Below are 21146 nucleotides of genomic sequence, written 5' to 3' on the forward strand. Positions count from 1 at the left end.
TCCAATTTCCCCCCCTGCTATCTTCTTCTTTTTTGTTTACTTTTTATTGTAAGTCTTTTCCCCTTGACCTAAAATGTAAGCCAAAGAGAGCAGAGCCTTGTTCTGTTTCACTCACTGCTGTATTTCTGCTCCTAGAATCTGTTTGGCATATAGCAGGTATTCAATAAGTATTGGTTGAGTGATTGAATAAATGCATTTGATAATGCCTTAATGTTTTGGAATGGAAACCCTTAGCCCCTTTCTAGTCTCATTTTTAGATATTCTCCTTAGGTAATTTCATCTCCAGTGGCTTTTTCGACCGCTCTCACTATTTACCTCCAGCTTGACTCTTTTTTTCTGTCTCCCATATTTGTTGTTTATGTAATTTTGACTTACATAATCAAAGATGCTCTTGACTCTTGAGGAGTAGGAGCCCAGGGGGATCAGCATTAATGTTACAAAATATTGATACTTTTAACATTTAACATTTTGTATTTAAAAGGAACTTAGATTTCCTCTACTCCCAATGCATGGCTTTACATGTCGATGAAGAAAGTTCAAGAAAATAACAAGCCCAAAATCTCGCAACCAGTGTGTGGCAAAACTCAGAACTTCCAGGCTACCTTACTACTTCCACAGTAGTTATCTGCCTATTAGACTCTACCTCTCCTTTTGCTAATGACACCACACACACACACACACACACACACACACACACACACACACACACACAGAGTTTTATTTGATTGAGATAAAATTCACATACCATGAAATATATGCATACCTTTTAAAAGTGTGCAATCCTGTAGTTTCTAAGGTATGCACAGGATTGTGAAACCATGTATTTAATTTTAGAACATGTTCATCACCCCCCAAAGAAACCCCATATCTATTTGTAGTCACTCCCCCCTACTCCTCCCCTTCATTTCCCCTCCCGTTCTCTGGCCCTAGGAAACCACTAATCTACTTTCTGTCTCTACAGACTTGCCTATTCTGAACATTTTATGTAACAGAATCACACAACATGTGGCCTTTTGTGTCTGGCTTCTTTCACGAAGCTTAATGACTTCAAGGTTCATCATGCTATAATTTTACCTTTTTGTTTTGTTTAACCCCTTTTCTCTAACTGCCTTATTTTAATATCTGTCTTTGAGCAAAAATTAAACTCTGAATATCCTGGAAGCCAAAGGCAAAAAAGAAAAACACAAATATGTTACTCCACTCTAGTTAGCTATAAAGGGAGCACACAGTTTCTCATGAGCAGAGAGTTTTTGTAGCCCTACATTTTGAGGGGAACCCTCAGTGCAGTCCAGTTTTACCATCCAGCTCTGTCTTTTGATCATTTAAGGTGTTTTCCTTGTTTTCTTATTTTACTATCTCTGGGTCCCTTTGGGTTTGGCACCCAGAACAGTATTGAAAAGGGAGAGAGAACGACCTTGTGGTGTCCTCAGTGACTCTTCTCTTTGTGGGGACAAGGGGGAATTCTTACTTAATTTTTAATAACATTCCAATTTAACCTCCACTTTTAATTCTCAGGATCTTTCTTCCATCCTTGATCACAATTTTTACTTCCATCTCAAATTTGTGAAATATTTTTACAACTTACTTCTGAAAGGATAGAGCACTTTGCCAACCTTGATTCCAAAATAGGTCTCAAATAATTCAAATACTCTAGTAGATGCGGGGAGAGGACAAGCCGTTATATGTAGGGAGAGATGAAAAGAGGAACATGATTGTTTGCTGATGTCTGCCTCCGGGTTTGGGAAAAGGAAAGTTCTGGCATTTATGCTACATCTTACATTATTTTTTTTTCTTTTTGGGGACCTGAGGTACAGAGAATTAAATTAAAATCATGCTTCTCAACTACAGCAGACTATCATCAGTTCATGCAAAGCCTTTTGTTTTAATTTTTGTTTTTGTTTTAATTTTCACCTTGATCTCTAATCTTTGCTCACATTCACCTCCCTCTTATGCATGCTTTCCTTCTGCATTTGGTACATGTCCTTAAGAGACATGTATCTTTAGAAACTATTTGGTGTTAGTGGATGTGAATGAGTAATTACATTAATATTGTGACATAAATCTCATTCTGTTGCTATTTTTTTAACTCACCACTACATCTTTAAAGCGAATTCATGTTGCTGGATTTACATTGACTCTATTGCTCCAACTGCTGCCTAATGTTTTATGGTATGTTACCCACCACCTTTTACTTTTCCATTCCTCTAGCAACGGAAACCTGTATGGAACAATGACATAGTGAACATCCTCATACTTGTCTCCTTAGAGGCCTGAGGAAGAATTCCTTTGGTTTGTATGCCTAAGAGGAATTGGTGGGCCATAGGATGCAAATACACTGTTGTCTTTGTCCAGCTTCCCTTGTGGATAACCGGCACCCCCTCAGTCCTACCTCCTGTACTAACTATTGCTGCAGGGATCAGAGCTTGGCAGGTGCACAGGCTGTCACCAGCTTGGCGCCCATGGGATGTGGTACAACCTTGCTTCTTATTTCCTGCTCTGGGACTTCACTAAGGCAGAGATGCAGAACTCAGGGAACCTGCTCAACACTCATGCCTACACAATTAAGTTGGGTAATGGGGAGGGGCAGAGGTTAATAGTCCCAACGCTACTCTTGACCTTTTGGAGGGTAGGAGCCAAGGGATAAGTATGCCTCCCCTTGAATTCCCCTGGGAGGAAGTTCTGAGACATAGTTCATAAGACTCTTACCAAGTTCCCTGTGGGGTTGAGTACAAGTTGCCAACAGTGGTTGCCAACCTGAAAACACACCCTGGTACTGGTTTTGCCTTTTCCCTAATTCAGTCCTCTGGTTCCTCATTCCTGCTCCCTGTTATTACTTCCCAAATCAACGACCTATAGATAAGCCTTTGTTTCAGGCTCTGCTTCCAGGGGCTTCCCAGAGTACAACATTATCCCTAAGTACTGCCAGACTGCTGTCTAGGGGATCTGGGCCCTAATCTGGAGAGTCTGGCCAGCCTCCAACTTGGGAACCAGAGACTGGGCCATTTCAAAACTTCAGAGGGCCACCTTTTAACAAGAGGCTTTGCCTCTGCTTGGAAAGCTCCCAAGGTGGGATCTTTCATCTGTGGATCAGTGATTTTTTTAAATATTTACTGCAGTTATTTTCAAAATGTGGTTGTGGGGTGCCTGGGTGGCTCAGTCAGTTAAGCATCTGCCTTCGGCTCAGGTCATCATCCCAGGATCCTGGGATCGAGCCCCACATCAGGCTCCCAGCTCAGCGGGGAGTCTGCTTCTCCCTCTCCCCTGCCTGCCGCTCCCCCTGCTTGTACTCTCTCTGTCTCTGTCAAATAAATAAAATCTTTTTTAAAAAGTGGTTGTAATATACATACATACCCTGGTGATTATAAAATATTTCCCCCAAACTTTGACCTCTGCCCTCATGATTTATGATTTATGATGTATGGACAGTGGACTCATCCTGGGATGTTCCATAACAGAGTATTAAGAAAATTTCCTTCTCAATTCTTGTTAATATGGAAGCATCACATGATTTATGCTTTCCAGTAAATGGTGTTGCAGTCAGCTTATGTCCTGGAAAATGCAGTTGCTCTAACGGTCGTATTTTCACTTGGATTTACTTAGGGAAAAATGATCATTTCTTTGAGTAGACATATGTCAGTGTTAATGCGTGTGCATGTGCGTGTTGTGTGTGTGGGGGGGTGCGTGCCAGCTCACTGTATGGGGTGAATTGTCATAGAAAAAGCACAGATCATGACCACCTGGGAGCAGGGTATTGGCAGAACTCCATCAAGGGAATGTGTCCTCCTTCTCACTTGCAAACAGCTTTTAAAAATCTCCTATCCCTTTCTGCTTTTGTTGTGTGAACAGGTGGTTAATACATATACCCCAGGAAAGAAGATTTGGCTTGAAGGTGTGGTGACCACCTCTGCTGGAGGCACAAACAATCTATCAGATTCCTATGCTGCAGGATTCTTGTGAGTAACACGTGCAGTTTCACTCCCAGGGACTTTGAAGAAAGGACAGTGAAGTGGTACTGCTCATTATTCTGCCTGCTGGAGGGGGGAGGTTCGTTTCTCACTGAAAGTTCTTTATCTGTTTCTTTGTGAATGGGTGTAACCCATTCAACAAACAGTGATGAATGAATTCTCTAGACACTAAGATGTCAGGTGCAGGCACCAGGGCAAAGACAGCAGTAGTAATAGTAGTAGTAGTGAGCATATAGCCATAAGACCTTTATTTAATAGCCATAGTTCAAAGACAGTGCCTACAACATACAATTTCTCATCTAATATTCACCATAGTCCTAGGAGATAGGTAAGAACAAGATTGGAGGAACAGAGGCAGGAGATAAGAAAAGGTAGAGGAGATTAGTGTCATAATAAAAATTTTAACTCTGTGTGCCACGTGCTTTCTGAAGTGCTCTCTGTCTAATAACTGATCAACCAGTGAGACAGATACTACTAGTTTACAACCACCCAATGAGATAAATGTGAGAGCTTGGACTCAAGCCTAGGCAGTCTGCTTCACAGTCTAGCCTCTTTGCTGCTACCTTAGACCATCTTTCTTTCCTGCCTTACATAGTCTGTCCACAAAAAGAAGTGGTAGATAGTCAAAGGAATCAGGAATTTCTCTGATAGGAAGATCAGCAAGGGCTTCTTGGAGGAAGTAGCATTTGAGGGGGACATAGAAAGATGACTCTAATTTCTACATGTGGAGGGTGGTGGTGATGGTGGAGGGGAGCATTTGAGGCAGAAGGAACATTATGGGCAAAGGCACAGGGGAGGGGCAGGTCTCTCTCCAGCTCCCTCCATGAAGGGCTGTAGTGTTTCCCATTTCACATCATTCCCTGCAAAGTCGTGTGATGAAAGCTTCAGGAGCAGCAGGGATGTAGTGAGGACTGCAGTGAGGGGGTGTGGGGCTCTCTACCAATCGTGGAAGGCTGTGAACGCCAGGCAGAAGAAGTGAAGCCTTGTTCTACACTCAGTGGCAAGCCACGGAAGACTTTGGAGGAAGAGAGAGACACCGTCTGACCTGTGTTTCCATGTTGGCTTTGGGAATAGTATGCACAAGGGTTTGGAGAGGCAAGTGATGGGATGATGGACTTGAAGGCTTCCGCAGCTATCTGGACAGTGACTTTAACACCGGAAGCATAGGGGCTCTCACTGGCCTGGCAGCATCATATGGCGGGGCAGACCCCTCAGGACGATGGACTCACCAAGTGACCTGGTCCTGTGCCACTCTAGTCCTGTGACCCTGGTTTTTTGGTCTGCGGCAAGGTCCTCCTAAGAGCTGAGCTCTGCCCTCAGCCTTGTGTTTCCTTACTAACAGCTGTTCCTAATTAAACACATGTAGTTTCCCTCCATTAAGGCAGCTTCTTGAATACATTTATACAGGACAAATCAGAGCAGTCAGGCAGATTGTCTTTGCAGATGGAATCCCGGCACATGCAGATGAAGATAACGAGTCCAAAAAAATATATGATGATATGCTGGGTCTTCCGTGCCTGTGTTCCCAGCACCTAGCATTGAGTGGCACAGAGCAGTTGTTCGATGAGCATGATTCCAGTGAATGAAAGGGAATGAATCAGCATTTGATACAGTGGTTCTGAGAGTCATCTTTCAAAAATACACTCCCCACCAGGTTTCCTTGTGAGCCGTGGAGCAAAGGCAAGAAGCCAGTGGCAGTTAGGACTACAGGGGCCTCTTAGAACCAGCAGAGGAATGGCTTTTGCTCAGCCATCATAGACAGACTCTTCTGCCGGGCTAGCAAGCAGCCCAGTTGTCCTGAGTGTTTCCATGATCATTCTTCCCTTCAGGGAATGATGCGAAATGGGAAACACTACAGCCCTTCATGGAGGGATCTGGAGAGAGACCTGCCTTTTCATGAGCACCAGCCAAATCTCCATAGATCTCTGCGGCCACTTTGCAAACACAGATTAACATAGTTGTTCAGGGTTAGGTTGTAGTTCAGGTGTCCAGTGTGTAGTAGACACAGATCAGTTGAAAACTAGCTCACTTGGCTCCTGGTCTTCTCTCTTACCTCTTTATCACCGATTTGCTCTCCCCTCTGCTGGCAGCACCCAGCAAAGTGTCCTTTGAATCTAGTTCTCCAAGGAGCATAAATTGCTTCCTGGGGAGGATGAAGCATTCTAAGAAGCTCTAGAAAGCTAGCAAGATTCCTTGGAAAGAAGGCATCTTTCAGGCTTTTTTCAATATATGGCATAATAACGAGCTTACAAGGACACTTGCACATTTATGCATGAATCAGAACTTTATGATTCTAACCAGGGCTTTGAGACTCTCTGATGCACTACGGACATACCCTTGGCATACTGCTGTGTCTCCAGCACCTAGCAGGATCTGCCACCCACTCAGTAGTCAATCCATTTGTATGGAATGGAAACTCCTGGCTATAGTAGCATCCTTGGTGGGATGTACCAGTCGTTTTGCCACTTTTCACTGAAAGGGAGACTTGGAACACCATTTATCTCCCCTCTCCGAGGGCTTATTATTTACAAGAGGAAGAGGATGATAACTTCCTCTAACCGTCCCACTCTGGAAAGCACAGGGAAGCAGGGGTTCTGGTCATAGTCATTTTGAATGCTCCAGACCCTGGATGTGCATATAGGATGTGGGTTTGGAAAGGAGGATGCATATTCTTCCCTCTCATATTAGAGTTCCTTCAAAAACTCCCCACACTAGCAAAAACATCCCCCAGGTTTACCAGTTAACATTAGTTTGTTGAGTATATATTCTTTGTACATCACTGTTATAAGGTCTATCGAGGTCACAAGTAGGAAGTTGATACCATTCCTATAAATGAGTATACAGATATTTGCACACCCAGTGCTTTACAAATGACTCACATAGTGACACAAGCATTTTTGTGTCTATCCTCAGTGCTGATAACAAGGCCTTGCATTTACAGCTGATTAATTCATGTTGAATGAGTAATGAATGAATGAGCAAATGGGATATTTTAAATACCAAAATACAGTCCTGTATGGATATCCAGCTGCTGCTAGACGTGATAATGCATTTACTCATCATTTTGTTTCTTTGTTCAGCAAGCATAGGTATAGAAGGCTGAATAAGACATACTTGTTTTTATAGGTAAATATTTGTTAGACATGGACTCTGTCGTTCTTGTTGCATTGGTGGAGAGAGCACTGATTTAGAGCATCGACCCAGAATTCATGTTATAGTTCTACCCCAGGATATTTAATACTGTGTCTCAGTATTAGTATATATTAACTTGTTAGTTATAGAATTAATTAGTTATATACTTAGCATAACTAAATCTGGTATCCTGATTTCACAGGGTTGGTAAATTCCAAAGTAATTTTATGTCTCAGTCTGAACAACAACAGCAACAACAAAAGTTCAGTTGTGTTATTGTCAGATTTTCTTTTTGATTTAAAATTTTTGTTTTTGCATTTTGCTTTGTTTTATTTTGTTTTTATAATTCTAATTATCAGTAAATATTTGTTAGTTTTTATGAGAACAAAATACAATTGTCAATGTGAAAAAGATTTTAAAATGTTAATAATATCCATTTATAATATAAAAATTAACAATGCTTTTTATTCCCATAAAGAAAAAGTTTAATTCTATAAGTCACTGATTTGGAGTTCCATATGGTTTCGAATTTGGGAAATCATAGTTATGCATAATTTGTCCCTAGTGTGCTGAATGGTGATTCTCATAGTTCCTTAAATCCAATTTTATCCAGATCAATTTCAACTTAACAAAGAGTATGAAGCACCTACAGTGTGCTAGGGGCTGAGATGGATATTTTGGGTACAAAGCTAAAACCTGTCTGTTTTCAGTGAGCTCCTAACCAACTGAGGGACAGCAGAGAAGTAAGGAAGTAATTATCATGGGTAGGCAGAGGGTATAAATAAGAGTTCTGTGAAGGTACAGAGGAAGAAGGTACCACTGTTGGCTGGGACAGCAGAGTTTGGAAGATGACACTTGACTTAGAGATGAACAGATGGGAAGAAATTTGCCAGATGAGGTGAGATGGGTTAGAGGAGGAGAGAAAGGGAATTCTAAGCAGAAGTTAAAACATGTATGAAGACTCAGGTGAGTATGTGAAAGCACGGTGAGTCTGGGCAGCCTAGAGTAGTTATAGGGGGCTTAGAACCAGGGAATGGAGTTTAGGGTGAGAGATGAGGGGAGAAGGGGTACAGATGAAGGCTCACATGTGTCCTCAGGAAGGGTTGGGAAACACCTGATCTTTTAGACCATAAGAGTGAAGATCTCAGTCACACTTATTATATATATATATTATTACAATTAGAAATTTCCCAAAGTTTCAGAAGTAGGAATACAAAGAGAAAATTAAATGAATGAGTAAATGAGTGGACAAATTGAATGCATAAATAGTAAGGGCAGAGTTAACGGTGGGTGTTGGAAGAAGCAAGAGGGCAGTATTTTTGAAGGATAGCATGCCCCGGAAAGTGGCTATTTGGCATAGGGAAGTATGTGATAATGTGTGAGCAATGCAGGTCCTCCATTATGATGTGTGTGATGGTAGCATAGTTGAAGCTCTGCATGGTTAATTATAGTACCAAGTAAAATTATTGCATTGACTGCTGACAGTGATATATGAGAGATGCAAACAGCTGGACCATTCTTGCCTAAGTCATAGGAGTATGTGAGTTAGAGTCACATGAAAGCTACATGTACAGGACAGGGTGCAAGCAGGGGAGTTTGAGTGACAGAGAATATAGTGTCGATGCTCCTGTGATTGTGTGTCCTGTGGCCAGGGGCGGGGAGGGTGATAATTAGGCTTACATTGGCTAGGGTATTCATTTTATTTGTTAGTATTACAGGGATAAGATAAGTCATTAGCAACAAGATATTTTATGGCCAAGGGCAATTCATTTTACTCCCTTGGACCTCTGTTTCTTTTCCTATAAAATGAAGAGGTTGGATTTGATAATCCCTAAAATGTCTTCCAGCTGTGTACTCAATGCTTAAAATACTATCTTCTCCTTTAAAGAACTAGGTAAATTTCATGGTGGGTATTGGTGCATATGTGTGTGTGTTAGCCAATCCCTATAGAGCTTATTATATGCAATTTTTAAGAGGTATTGATGTAGCATTTTTCCTGCTTTTTTAGATGGTTGAACACTTTAGGAATGCTGGCCAATCAGGGCATTGATGTTGTGATACGACACTCATTTTTTGACCATGGATACAATCACCTCGTGGACCAGAATTTCAACCCATTGCCAGTAAGTGTGAGATAAAGATTCCCAAGTCCCCTTCCATGTCACTCAGGCATTTGACCATGCCTTGTTCCACACTGAGAGAATTTTTCTCCTCCCTCTGTAACCAGGTAATTTTATAAATTGGACAGAAGTATTCATGTCTTTGTTCTCTTGACCCATTTCACAGACTTTTGGCTTCACTGCACACACACATACACATCCATGTGCACACACGCATATATACATATATACATTTATGTATTTATTTACTACTATTATTTTAACAAACCTTGTGCAGCTGAGATTCCACATCAACTTGTGGCCTGTTTGAACTCTGCTTGAGAGTGAGTTTTTCCAGATTGTTTTCTTTTAATGCTAATAGGAGACATTATTTAACGTCAGATGCAACATGTTGAAAGCAGATGGGAGCGTGTTGGCCAAGATCAGATGCAGTAGGAACCCATCTCTTAGGGAGTAGCTGAAGTGCACTTGCAGTTAGGTGTTGACCCCTATGTGACAATGAGGGGATTTGCCCAGGACACCAACTTCCCTAGGAAAGAGAAGGGAAGGGGAGGCTAAAGAAGACTGTCAAGAGCAGTGATCTTGGTTTGTTGGGTGACAGTATTGACCTATCAGAGAGATCCCACTTCGTCCAGAGAAGCTGCATTCATCAGAAATATTACATGGGTCGTCTTTTTCACAGACATCATGGTCACAGAGAAAGGTCATAGACTGTCAGAGCTGGGATTCCCCTTTGAGGAGATCCAGTTGCACCTCCCATAACAGAGGAACTGATAGTCTGAGTAGAGGGAAGAGGAAGATATAGAACCAGCTCTAGAACCCTTCCGTGTGCCCTAGTCCAATACTCTTCCTACAAAATTACTCCTGCCCTTGGATCCACAGTAAGCAAACCCAACTGGAACCAGTGAGTGTCCCTGCCATTTGCTTCCCTCTGCCTATTTCTGCCCTGCATTCCCCTCATTTTCACCCCTACCCTGAGCCAGGAGGCTGGCTTCCAAGCCCAGAACAGAGAACAGCTTGGCACCCAATGGTACTATTTCCATGTTTCAAAAGAATCCTTATAGATTAGAGGACAAAGTAATTATTGTATCACTGATTGTACTTGTCTCCAGTTAAGTCACAAATATTAGAACTGACTGGCACAGGTGCTTTTATTCACAGGGCCAGGCTACTTCTCTCAAAGTGTGTGTGGGGGGAGACCAGGGGGGGCTAATGTACAGTGGAAAGGAAATTTTCAGGTTGGAACCATATGTGTTTTTTTGTTTGTTTGTCTGAGCTTATAAACCTGTGGAGATAAAATAATAATTAGAAAAGTCTCCATGAAATGTCATCATTAAACAAATACAATGTCACACAAAAATAAATATTTATTAACCATCAGGCACTGGGAAGGAGACAGGTAATAAATAAATGAATAAACAAATAGTAGAGTACTATACCAAGGAGTCAGTGAGGGCCCCTTTGGAGTGAGTGTATAGGAAGGCTTCTCTGAGAAGGTGACGTTTAAGCCAAGAGCCCAATGACAAGAAGGAGCCAGCCATCTGGATTTTTCAGGCAGGGGAAGGGGCTAGCACATAGGTTCCAAAGTGGAAATGGACTTTGCATGTTTGAGGAAACACAGGACACCAGAGTGATGGGAACCTGGCAGAGAAGGGGAGACTGGTTGGATATGAGGCCACCCAGGGGTCAGATCCCATAAGGCTTTGTAAGCTAACAGGAGTTTGATTTTATTGTAGGTAGTATGAAAAGCCAAGGGAGGGTTTTAAGCAGGGAAATAATATGATCTAGCTTTTATTTTTAAAATATCACCCTGGTGTAATTAATGCATCAACTATTAGTTATTGTTTTAATAATGTGGGTAATACTTAATAATTTACAGACCACTTTCATATATGGTACCTCAGTAATGCTCCATCCATTCTGTTCTCCCTTTTCTCTGTCCTTCCTTCTTGCCTTACTCCCTCCCTCACTCAAATCTCATTCACTCCTCTTGATCATGTACTACATGCTGATCATTATTTCTGGAGCGAGCCTCTTTAATGAACCAAAAAGACAAGGTCCCTGAATTCTTGGAGCTTATAAGCTAATAAAGCATAGTGAGAAATGGAAAATAAATAAAACATATAAACAAGATAATTGCACTTTGTTGTAATTTCTCGGAGGAGAGCCTGGTGAGAGAAGTAGGACTATTTATACTTACTTTGCTAAAGAGAAACTAGGGTTCTATGAAGATATTAAGTGGCTTATCCAAGGTCCGACAGGTACTGGGAACTGGGACTCTCAGAGTTTTGCAGTTCTAAATCTGATTTTCTTTTCTCTTCTTTGTGGTACTCTTTGGTGTCTGTCCTGTGGTCTGAGGCCAACATTTGCCTCAGTTGGGCCTGGAGATGGAAACGGGCATCTTAAGGAACAGGAGAGAAGAAAACCCTAGGCTAGAAAAAGATGGTCTTTGGTGACTAGACAGGCTGGATTTCCAGGTTTGGACAGACCTGGGTTCCATATCAACTCTCTGTGTGCCTTTGCTGGCATGTGTATGTTAAAGATGCAAGTCCTCATGGCTTTGTTCTCCTCAAATGAGAGCTGCTGCGAATAACTTCCTTTCAAAGCATGGCACAAGAGACCTTGGTTGATAGGTGGTGGCCACAGAGCTCACTCAGGTCCATGGGAAGCTAAAACAAGTCCCAGTGATTCAGCACAAAGGCTCCAATGAGCTGGGCAGATATATTTCTGGAAACACCAAACTCTAATAAAAAACCGGAACGTAAAAGCACGTAAGGTAGCAGGCTTTCTTTTTATCTTTCTTTGCACTAATAAATTCTGCACCTTCTAAGTAGAGCACTTGCCAGCTGGGAGAGTGTGTCCTAAGTCTCCCCTGGAAAGAATTTATGAGGCTAGACCAGGGCACCGGGCGAACAGACTTTGCCAGCAGGTCCTTGGAGTGGGTAATGGAGGCGGACCTGGGAGTCATACTGGGCACCACCTCAGAGGGTGGAGCAGTTGATAACCTAACATTGCCAATAAAAACTTGTGGATTTTACGTGGTGATGAAATCTTCAAGAGAGTTAAGAGCTTAGGGGATCTGTGAGTTGTGCTTTGATTGTCTCCCAGAAAAATCAGTACTTTCTTTTTATTTTCTTTCTTTTTTTTATTATTATGTTATGTTAATCACCATACATTATATCATTAGTTTTTGATGTAGTGTTCCATGATGCATTGTTTGCATATAACACCCAGTGCTCCATGTAATACGTGCCCTCTTTAAAATCAGTAATTTCTATTTCAGTTTCTTCAAACTCAGCTCAGTATTTAAGGAAAGGATCTTATTAGCAAACACTGTTTTGGTTTTGGTTTTGTTACCGCTCTTAGATAAACTTAGAAAAATAGTGGCCTAATGGCTCCTCAGCCCGTACCCCATAGGACCCCTCCACCTGCCCAGGCGACTTTGATCCCAGCTTGTGGGATTCTAGCAGCTCTGGCAAAGTCATTCCAACAGCCCCCTTCCAGTCTAAGGTAAGAGGGAAGATGAGGGTGGCCCTTTAAAAAAGAAACTGGTCTTCAGAAAAGATCATTTCCAACTACATCCCATGTTCTTTATGATTGTTCTTCTAGAAAAGTGCCAACACTCCTACTGTTGGAGATTTTCCCTCTCCTGGGAAGAGGAGAACATTTAGTTCAGCAGTGCTTCATCATCGACTCCCACCCCTTTCCCCTGACCCTCCTGCCATTGGGAAAGAGGGAATGTGTGAGTCTCCACAGCCAGTCAGCCAGTCGGGGGCTCCCTCGGGAGCAAGTGATGTTTGTGCAGAAGAGAGCTGCACATTTGGTGGACATAGTCCAGACCCCACCAGCCGTGGGCATTTCTCCTAAGAGAGGGTTTTGGAATTTAGCTTGCTGCTTTTTTTAAGAGCTTGATTTACAGAGCTTCCAGGGAAAGGAATGGTGAGTTACTAGTCAACAGCTTTTTAACTCCCACGCCAGCCAAGCAAATATAATTCAATTCAAAAAACATTGACACTTCAAATGTGTCTGGCTCTGTGCTAGGTATTCTGGGGACACACAGATAAATAAAATATGGTTCTCTCATCTGCAGAGCTAACAGTCTGGCGTGTGTTGGTGTTTGGGGGATTATAGTTTAGTCCTCTATTTAGAATAGAACAGAAAGCTAGTTCACACTGGACTGGGTGTCGTGGTGGCGATATTTACTTTTGCTCTCACCTTCTTTTTTGCCGACTATCACTGCTGAATAATAATAAACATTCAGTTCAGCCCAATGCACATTTATTGAGCACTTACTGTGTACATTGTTGTAGAATATAGTCAGTGGTCATGGACTGGAGTGCTACCCACTAGTTTATGGTGGGATCAAACCTCTGGCTGTGGTTCCCACAGCAGCATGCTTTCAGCCAGGCTGTCACTGTCCACATGTCACTTGGCTACTGGAAGGAAACTCTGACTCTTAGTGGTGCCCGCCTCTCTGCTGGTTACCTGTCCCAGCGATGGGACCCTAAGTGCTCCATCCGTGTGTCCCTTGGAAATGTTAGACAGTGCCCCTGTGCACTGCACAGCTGCAGTGCAGACGCTGGATCAGCTTAAGTCTGTCCCTTTCCTGAGGAAGAACGTCCAGTTGCAAACCCATGTTCCACTGATGCTCGGTTGATGTACAGTTTCTTCTTGTAAGGACAACAGGGGGCCTCACGGGCAGCAGCAGGAGCCTGGAACTATGACAGGGTTCAGGGCTGCTATTCCTGACTCTGCCATTAATTAGATGTTTATCTTCGGTACCAGTTTTCTCATCACTTAAATTTCAATAAAAATGTCTTCTCTGTCTGCCTCCAAAAGATATTGTTACAATCCTTGAGAAAATTAGGGAGGACAATAGGATTCCAATTTCATATACATTCATACACAGAGAAAATTACTGGAATCTCTTCATACATCTAAATGATAAAAGTGGTTTTCTTTGGGTAGTGGGATTACAGACAGTTTTAATTTTCTTCTTTGTGGGTTGTTTTTTTTTTTGTATCTAAAATTACTGCAGTCAGCATTATTGCTTTTTGAATCTGAAAAAATAAGGCTATTTAAAAAAAACAGAGTGTTTTGAAAAAACCAAGTGCTTTAGATACTTAAGCAAATATTATCCCAGCCTACTTCACTTATCATTCATGATTCATTCACTCATAAACACTTATTACCCTTATGCTGTATGCTAGACACCGGGCTGGGCCCTGGGCACACTGTCCCTGCCCTAAAGGAGCTTGCAGTGTGGACGGGAGAGGAATCAGCAGGGATGGTGGCACAAGTGCTTTAGCAGGTTGGAGGAGAAACAGGGGCTAGCCTGGGTGGAGGGCAGGCGGGCGACATCAAGCAAGGCTTTTTGGAGGCGACAACGCCTGAGCTGGGTCTTGAAGGAGAAGGACAAGTTAGCCATAGGAAGAAGAGTTTGGGGTCTGGGAAGGGTCTTCCGAACAGAGGCAATAGTACGTGCAAAGGGACAGGGGCATTCGTTTTCCAGAGAGTCACAGTGGATGGATTCTGAAAAATTTCTTAGGAAAGCTTTTCCCATTGCTGTCCAGTGGCCACACAGGGTGTGTGAAGATTAAAGAATTTCAAAGCTATCCGTCTGGAGGTGGTGGGGCGGGGGTGGTACAAAACCTAGCCAAACCAGCCTGTGACCTGTTTCTTGGTGTAGCTTCCTTTCTTTTCCATTTCGTTCCCGTGGGAGCCATCAGGAAGATGAAAGAAGCAGAGCCTACCTGTTTAGGGGTAGCTGTGATGTGAAACCCAATCCTCTCATTAGAGACCCTGACAAAGACTTCTCCATGAGCAGCCTTTCTTTGTGGGACCTGTGGCTGCTGAGGGAAGGGCATCCACGCTGCACCATCAATCACTAGGACCCAGGCCGGCTCATGTCAGTGGCCGTAGCTCCTGGGCTGCGTGCCCAGTGGACATGACTTGCTTCTTTCCTCTGCTGTGCCTCTAACCCTGGCCTCCCAGCTCGGAGCTTGTGTCTGCACCATCAGACCAGGCAGGCAGCTCTTTGCCTCTAATGCTTTAAATAGAAGCCCCTTTGATTTTTGACTACCAGTCCTCATCCTTTGCTTATGTATCAACCTGAGCGGTGCGCATGCGACATCAGCAACACACCTCAGCACTTATAAGGGCTCACCCCGATGGAGGCTGCGGGGTCGGGGTGGGGGGCGGGGGGGAGGAAAAAGAGCTCTGCTGCGGAAGTGGGAAGATGCAGGCGCCAAGTGCAGCCCTGCAGTGCGCCTGTTGCCTGAGTCTTCATTTCCTGCTTTGGGAAAGGGGGCTGACTATGCTGCGGTTGCGAGCGGGGAGTATTTGAAGGGAGCACTTAAAACTATTGGCCTTGGAATCAGACTGACCTGCGTTTTAAATCCAGCTCTCCTGTTTACTGGCTTCCTAAACCTCAATAAACATCAACTTCCCCTCGTAAAATGGAGGCAACAGTAGTGTCTAGCTCACAGCGTTGTTGGAAAGGATTGAACAAGCCAATGCCTGTGTATCTTTTACCACATAGTAAATACTCAATAAAGTTAGCTGCTGTTATTATTTATAAAGTCACTTTGTAAGTGTAAAACGCAGTAAGTCTCAGTAACTATCATTAATAATGTGAACTGTAATGATAATGAGAGAATATACATTTGAATATTTGTACAGATAATCTGGAAATCAGCTCAAGTAGTGATAACTGAGGTATGAAGAGTAGATATTTTCTGCAAAAATTAAGTTACTAGAAAACTAGAAGAACAAAAAAAAAAAAAAAAAGGAAAGCTGTGATTCTTGCCCTTGAGAGGAATTGACAGCAAATGGTTAAAGACAAACTAAAAATTACAATTTATTTTCCTCCTGAGAAGATGCTGCCAACCTTTCCCAGTGAAGGCAATTAAGGCAGTAACCACACCGCAGTACCAGCTCTAACACCTTCATTTGGTGTTTATAAATGGTCCAATAAGCCCTGGAAACCATGATATGTCACATGGAAGTGCTAATGACAGCACATTATGTAAATCACTGAGAAGCAACAATTGAAAATCTCTCTCTGCCATCAACCATTTATATTGTTCCCAGATTGCAGTACTGAGGGATTATAGCGACGGCAAGGCGTGCAGCAACCCAAATAAATTAGGGAGAAGAAGCAATTACAGCCTCACAGCCTTTGAGCTCAGGAGCAGGGTGCCATCCTCGAAGCAACCCTCACCTGATGGAGGAGCAAGGGAAGCTCTGGAAATGAGAAAAGCTGCACCTCACCTAACCTCACCAGTTCGCCTAAAACATTAGAAAGAACATTATCTAAAAATAATCTGACAAGGAAGAGAGGAAAGGAGGGAGAGAGGAAGAGAAAAGAGAGAAGAAACAGAATGTGCTTTGGTGGGTCGGAAAAATCTCTGGCAAGTGCCACAATATGACAAACTTAAAGTTATCTCTTAAACATTCTGTTGCAAACATGATGGCACGATGTGCTCTAATTATGGCATTTAGGAACCAACAGGTAGGGCTCTGATACAAGTGAGCTGAGAGCCAAAGATAATGCCTGGTGTTCTTTTAAACTCAGTTATGTTTTTGTTGTTGCTTGTGTAAATAAAAACAGAAGTCTTTTAAAATAGAAAGAGAACACATACACATAAATTTTGTTAATTCTTACTTAAATACACTACGCTATTTATAAATTTTTTAAAACCATCCATCATCAGGTACCTTACTTTCAACTAATATCCATCTCTGTTTATTTCATCTCTGATTTGGTGGGGTTTTCTTTTTTTTAAAGATTTTTTATTTATTTTAGAGAGAGAGAAGGTGCACATGAGCAGCAGGAGGGGCAGAAGAAGAGAGAATCTCACGCAGACTCCGCGCTGTGTGCAGAGCCTAAGCAGGGCTCAATCCCACAACCCCAAGATCGTGACCTGAGCCAAAACCAAGAGTCTGACCCTCAACTGACTGAGCCACCCAGGCAGGCACCCCTCTGATTTGGTTTTAAGCATTGAAAGGATTGAATAGAACACATCATTTTGACTCACTCTAAACTGAACTTGAGCAGACCTGTCTTGTACTCCAGAACTCACTGCTCTCATCTTAATGTCAAAATCCTAATAGCCTTTTCTTCATTAGAACAGTGATTTTCAAGCCTATGTACATTACAATCACCCAGGGGGCTTTTAAAAAATGCCTATGCATAGGTACTACCTCTGGGAATTCTGAGTCATCTGGTCTGTAGAGGATACCAAGTGTTGGTATTTTTTAAATCTCCCCAGGTGATTCTAATGTGCAGCCAGATTTGAGCACCACTGGGTTAGAAGTTTCCCATTTACCCTGATTAAATCAGAAATTACCTTTCCCCTTTTCTCTATTCTTTTGTACTCAGCCTTTGCTTCGCCTATCAAGATATTAACAAAATTTTAATACGATCTATCATTAGTTCATCTGACAAATATTTATTGACTATTATTTGCCAGACACTGTTCTAGTTTGTGAGGAAAATAGAGATGAAGGAGAAAGACAAGACTCCTCCCTCCTTGGAGGTTACAGTCTAGTAGTGGGGACTAAAACAAGTAAACTAACAAGTAATTACAAAATTCAGAATGGCGTGTGGGCAGCAAGCAGTCTGCTAAATTGAAAAATAATGAGGAGAGGATAGTGCTTTAGAAAGTGTGGTCAAGGCAGTCTTCAAGGAAGAGGCAGCCAGTCGTTGGAGGAGCTGGTGGGAGAGTGTAGCCTTCTCTCCGAGGGAGTAGCATCTGCAAAGGCTGCTGTGGGGAGAGGCTCAGCCGCATGTCAGAGGTCCTGCAGTGCCTCTAAGACCACCCTGAGGCCTGGCCCACCCACAGCCTGGCACAGACAGCCAGTGAACTGCCTGGTTCAGTTTATCTCGGGCTCTCCCTGCACCTACCTGATTCCTGCTCCACACTCGGCAAACCATTTTGCTCCCTTTCTCTTTGTGAGAGTAATGGTGGTATATCCCACTGCCTGCCCCTCTGTCTGGAATCCTCAGCTGAGCCTAATGCCTACTGTGTCTCCCTGCCTCTGACCTGGCCATCTCCTTGGGCACCTTCAGTCACCTCTCCAGGTTTTGAAACAAGAATGGCAGAATGATGACACTTGTGGAAGCTGGCAAGGACATTTGGGAACTTGTCATACTATGCTATTTTTGTGTGTGTTTAAAAATGTCAGTGATAATTTTTTAATGTCCTCATGCTAGGGTGTTGTGACATATACAAAAGCAAAGCACCATTTTAGTTATTTAGGACATAAAGAATAAAGTAGGGTTCTTTCTCGCTGAGTTTACAATCTGTTTGGAGTGACAAACATAGAGACTTGGAGAGATAGCTAATAGATGATGATGTGAAGATCTGTCTTGTTCACTCAGTATCTCCAGAGCCAGACCTCTGAGTAGGAGACATTCCGACTGGCTGGAGGGAAGGGGCTGGAAGGGAGAATTGGGGAAGGCCTGGGCAACATGTCCTGAGTGGACATTTGTAATATTAATTACCCAAAGAATACATGCGCCTAAGAAAGCTCCTTGCCCTGTGGTGCTGAGACCGTAGGAAGGAAGAAGAGGAAGGAGTGCCTTAGGACAGAAGGAAGAATAGGAGTTCTAGATCTGATATCAGGTTCTGCCACCAGCTCATTCACCCTGGGGCACTGGGTGCTCTGGGTCAAATGTGGGTGTTGAATGAGACCATCTGAGGTCCCCTTTAGCTCCGATGTTTTCTGATTCATCTTTAAGACTTCCATACCAGTATCTTCAGACAGACCTCCCAGCTGAACTTATATTAATAAAATCTTTAAAATAAAAGTAAAGGGGCACCTGGGTGGCAGAGTCAGTTAAGTGTCTGACTCTTGGTTTCGGCTCAGGTCACGATCTCGGGTTGTGGGCTTGAGCCCAGCACACTGGGCTCCGCTCAGCGTGGAGTCTGCTTAAGACTCTCCCTCTGCCCCCCCCCCCACCTTCACATTCTCTCTCTTTTTCTTGCTCTCCAATAAATAAATATTTTTAAAATATTAAGTTAAATTAAATTAAATAGAACTATTTCACTTTTAAATCATTCAGGGAGGAATCCCTCTTTTCTTAAGGCTCTTGTAGCCCTGTTATAGCGGCTAACGCTTTCTTTTGTTATCAGAGTTGTTTGGGTGCATCTAACTTCCTCTCTCTGACTGTAAGCGCCTTGAAAACAGAAGCCGCCTCTCCTATCTTTATATCTCCCATAGCCCGCTAACAGGTAATCCTTACTGCGCTCTAAAGATGCCCAGTGACTGGGATTCCAGGGGCTGCAGTGCTGCCCAATAATGAAAATACAGAAGGTGAGCTTTTACTGGTCAGGTGTTGTGTGCACACTGGGAGGCAGTAGAGCTTGGTGCTTAAGAGACTGGGCTCTGGAGTCAGACAGAGCTGGATGTGAATTCCAACTCTACTGTCATCACATTTGGCAGATTCCTCATCTTCCATCATCTGTATGTTGGGGATGCTAATAATCTGTGCCTCAGGGACTTAGGACAGTGCCTGACACTTAATAAGTACATGATAATGTGGTCATTGTTATCTAGTCTAAATACATGAAAATTATTCCTTGGAATTGGATGAAATTCTAATATCTTGGGAAAGATGGGAACATGTGGGAAACAGCCATCCCCAAAAGTAGGTACTACTTACAAATTATAAGTAACAGGAAATATTTTAGTTACAATAATGTTAGTTGGCGCATATAGACTGTTTTTAGACTCTTCAAAATCCTTCAAATATCATTTCATACTCCATAAAACTATCCAACAATAGTTTTCTTCTTTGGCTTCTTTGACTTTATTCTTTATGTCCTGCTATAAGTTTCCGTAGCTTTTATCCATCCATCAAGTCATCTGGCCTTTCCAACTTCCCAGTAAGACAGGTAGGATAAATACACCCATCCTGTTTGGCAGAGAGGAAAACTGAGGCCAAGAGAGGACCAGCAAGTTACTCAAGGGAACACAGCAAAGTAGGGCCAGTGGTTCTGAGTTCTGTGATTCTTCGTTACTACTTCGTTTTCTCTCTTACGGTTCCTTCACAGCTTTGTTAAGTCAAGAATTCAGGCTGTGTCTGCTGGCAGCCAAAGCAGATAGGAATGTCTATGAGGAAACAGAAAAGCTGGCTTCAAGGTAAAATAAAATGATCCAGGAGATAAAACCTGGAATTTAACAGTGGCTGACTCTTGTAGATTTACATTTTTACTGAAGAATGAATAAAAAAAAGGAACGGATTTTCAATTTCATGCAGCAGTAGGTTAGTTTCACTGCCTATATTGGTTGTATTCAAAGAGCAATATAGAGGGTCTCCCTCTCTTAAGGTAGTTATCATTTTGCCCCATTATTGTATATGTATACGTCTACCTCCTTAATAGTGGGACCACTTTAAAACCTTTAAAACCCTAGAACCATGAGCATTGCAGAAGCGGGACCATCCTCTAATGTTTAGCCATCTGATGATGGATAGCAGACGCAGATCCAAAAGTCAAGTAAATTGTTTGGGAGAGCCACACCAGGGCATTTGCCTTCCTGAGGAAAGTTCCAGGATGGCTCTGAAGGACAAAAGATCAGGAATGTCCCTTCATTAATCTTACTTCCAGGGAAGTTTTTGCAAACATGTATTGGAGGCTTTGCCATGAATACAAACTGATCTGGACCCTTGGCCTTGGGGCCAAACAGAATAGGAAAGAAGGTGTTGGCAGTGTCCAAGACAGCATGCCAAGTGCCATCAGTCTGTGCAGTGGATTCAGTTATGGTTGCAATGTCTGGAACAGTTGGGGCTGTAGGAGTAACAACTGAATTCAGTTGGCGATAATCTACCATAAGTCTCCAGTTCCCATTCCCTTGGACACACAGGGCTATAGTATTGAGATATTGCATCTGTTACTATCCATGCTGCTTTTAGACCTTAATC

The 21146-nt window shown here is 42.7% G+C and overlaps 1 protein-coding gene across 1 annotated transcript in view; it reads left to right on the top strand.

Moving 5' to 3' along the window:
* The window catches only part of HPSE2 (heparanase 2 (inactive)), a 681364-nt gene that overhangs the window by 536933 nt on the left and 123285 nt on the right, over positions 1 to 21146 (top strand). The window contains exons 8-9 of the mRNA XM_025880833.1: positions 3847 to 3953; positions 9106 to 9220. Of these exons, the coding sequence (XP_025736618.1) occupies positions 3847 to 3953; positions 9106 to 9220 (222 nt within the window). The remainder of the gene's footprint in view (positions 1 to 3846; positions 3954 to 9105; positions 9221 to 21146) is intronic.

This window comes from Callorhinus ursinus, unplaced genomic scaffold (genome assembly GCF_003265705.2).
Source record: "Callorhinus ursinus isolate GAN/ISIS: 27379988/994484 unplaced genomic scaffold, GSC_fseal_2.0 scaffold20, whole genome shotgun sequence".
Lineage (NCBI taxonomy): Eukaryota > Metazoa > Chordata > Mammalia > Carnivora > Otariidae > Callorhinus > Callorhinus ursinus.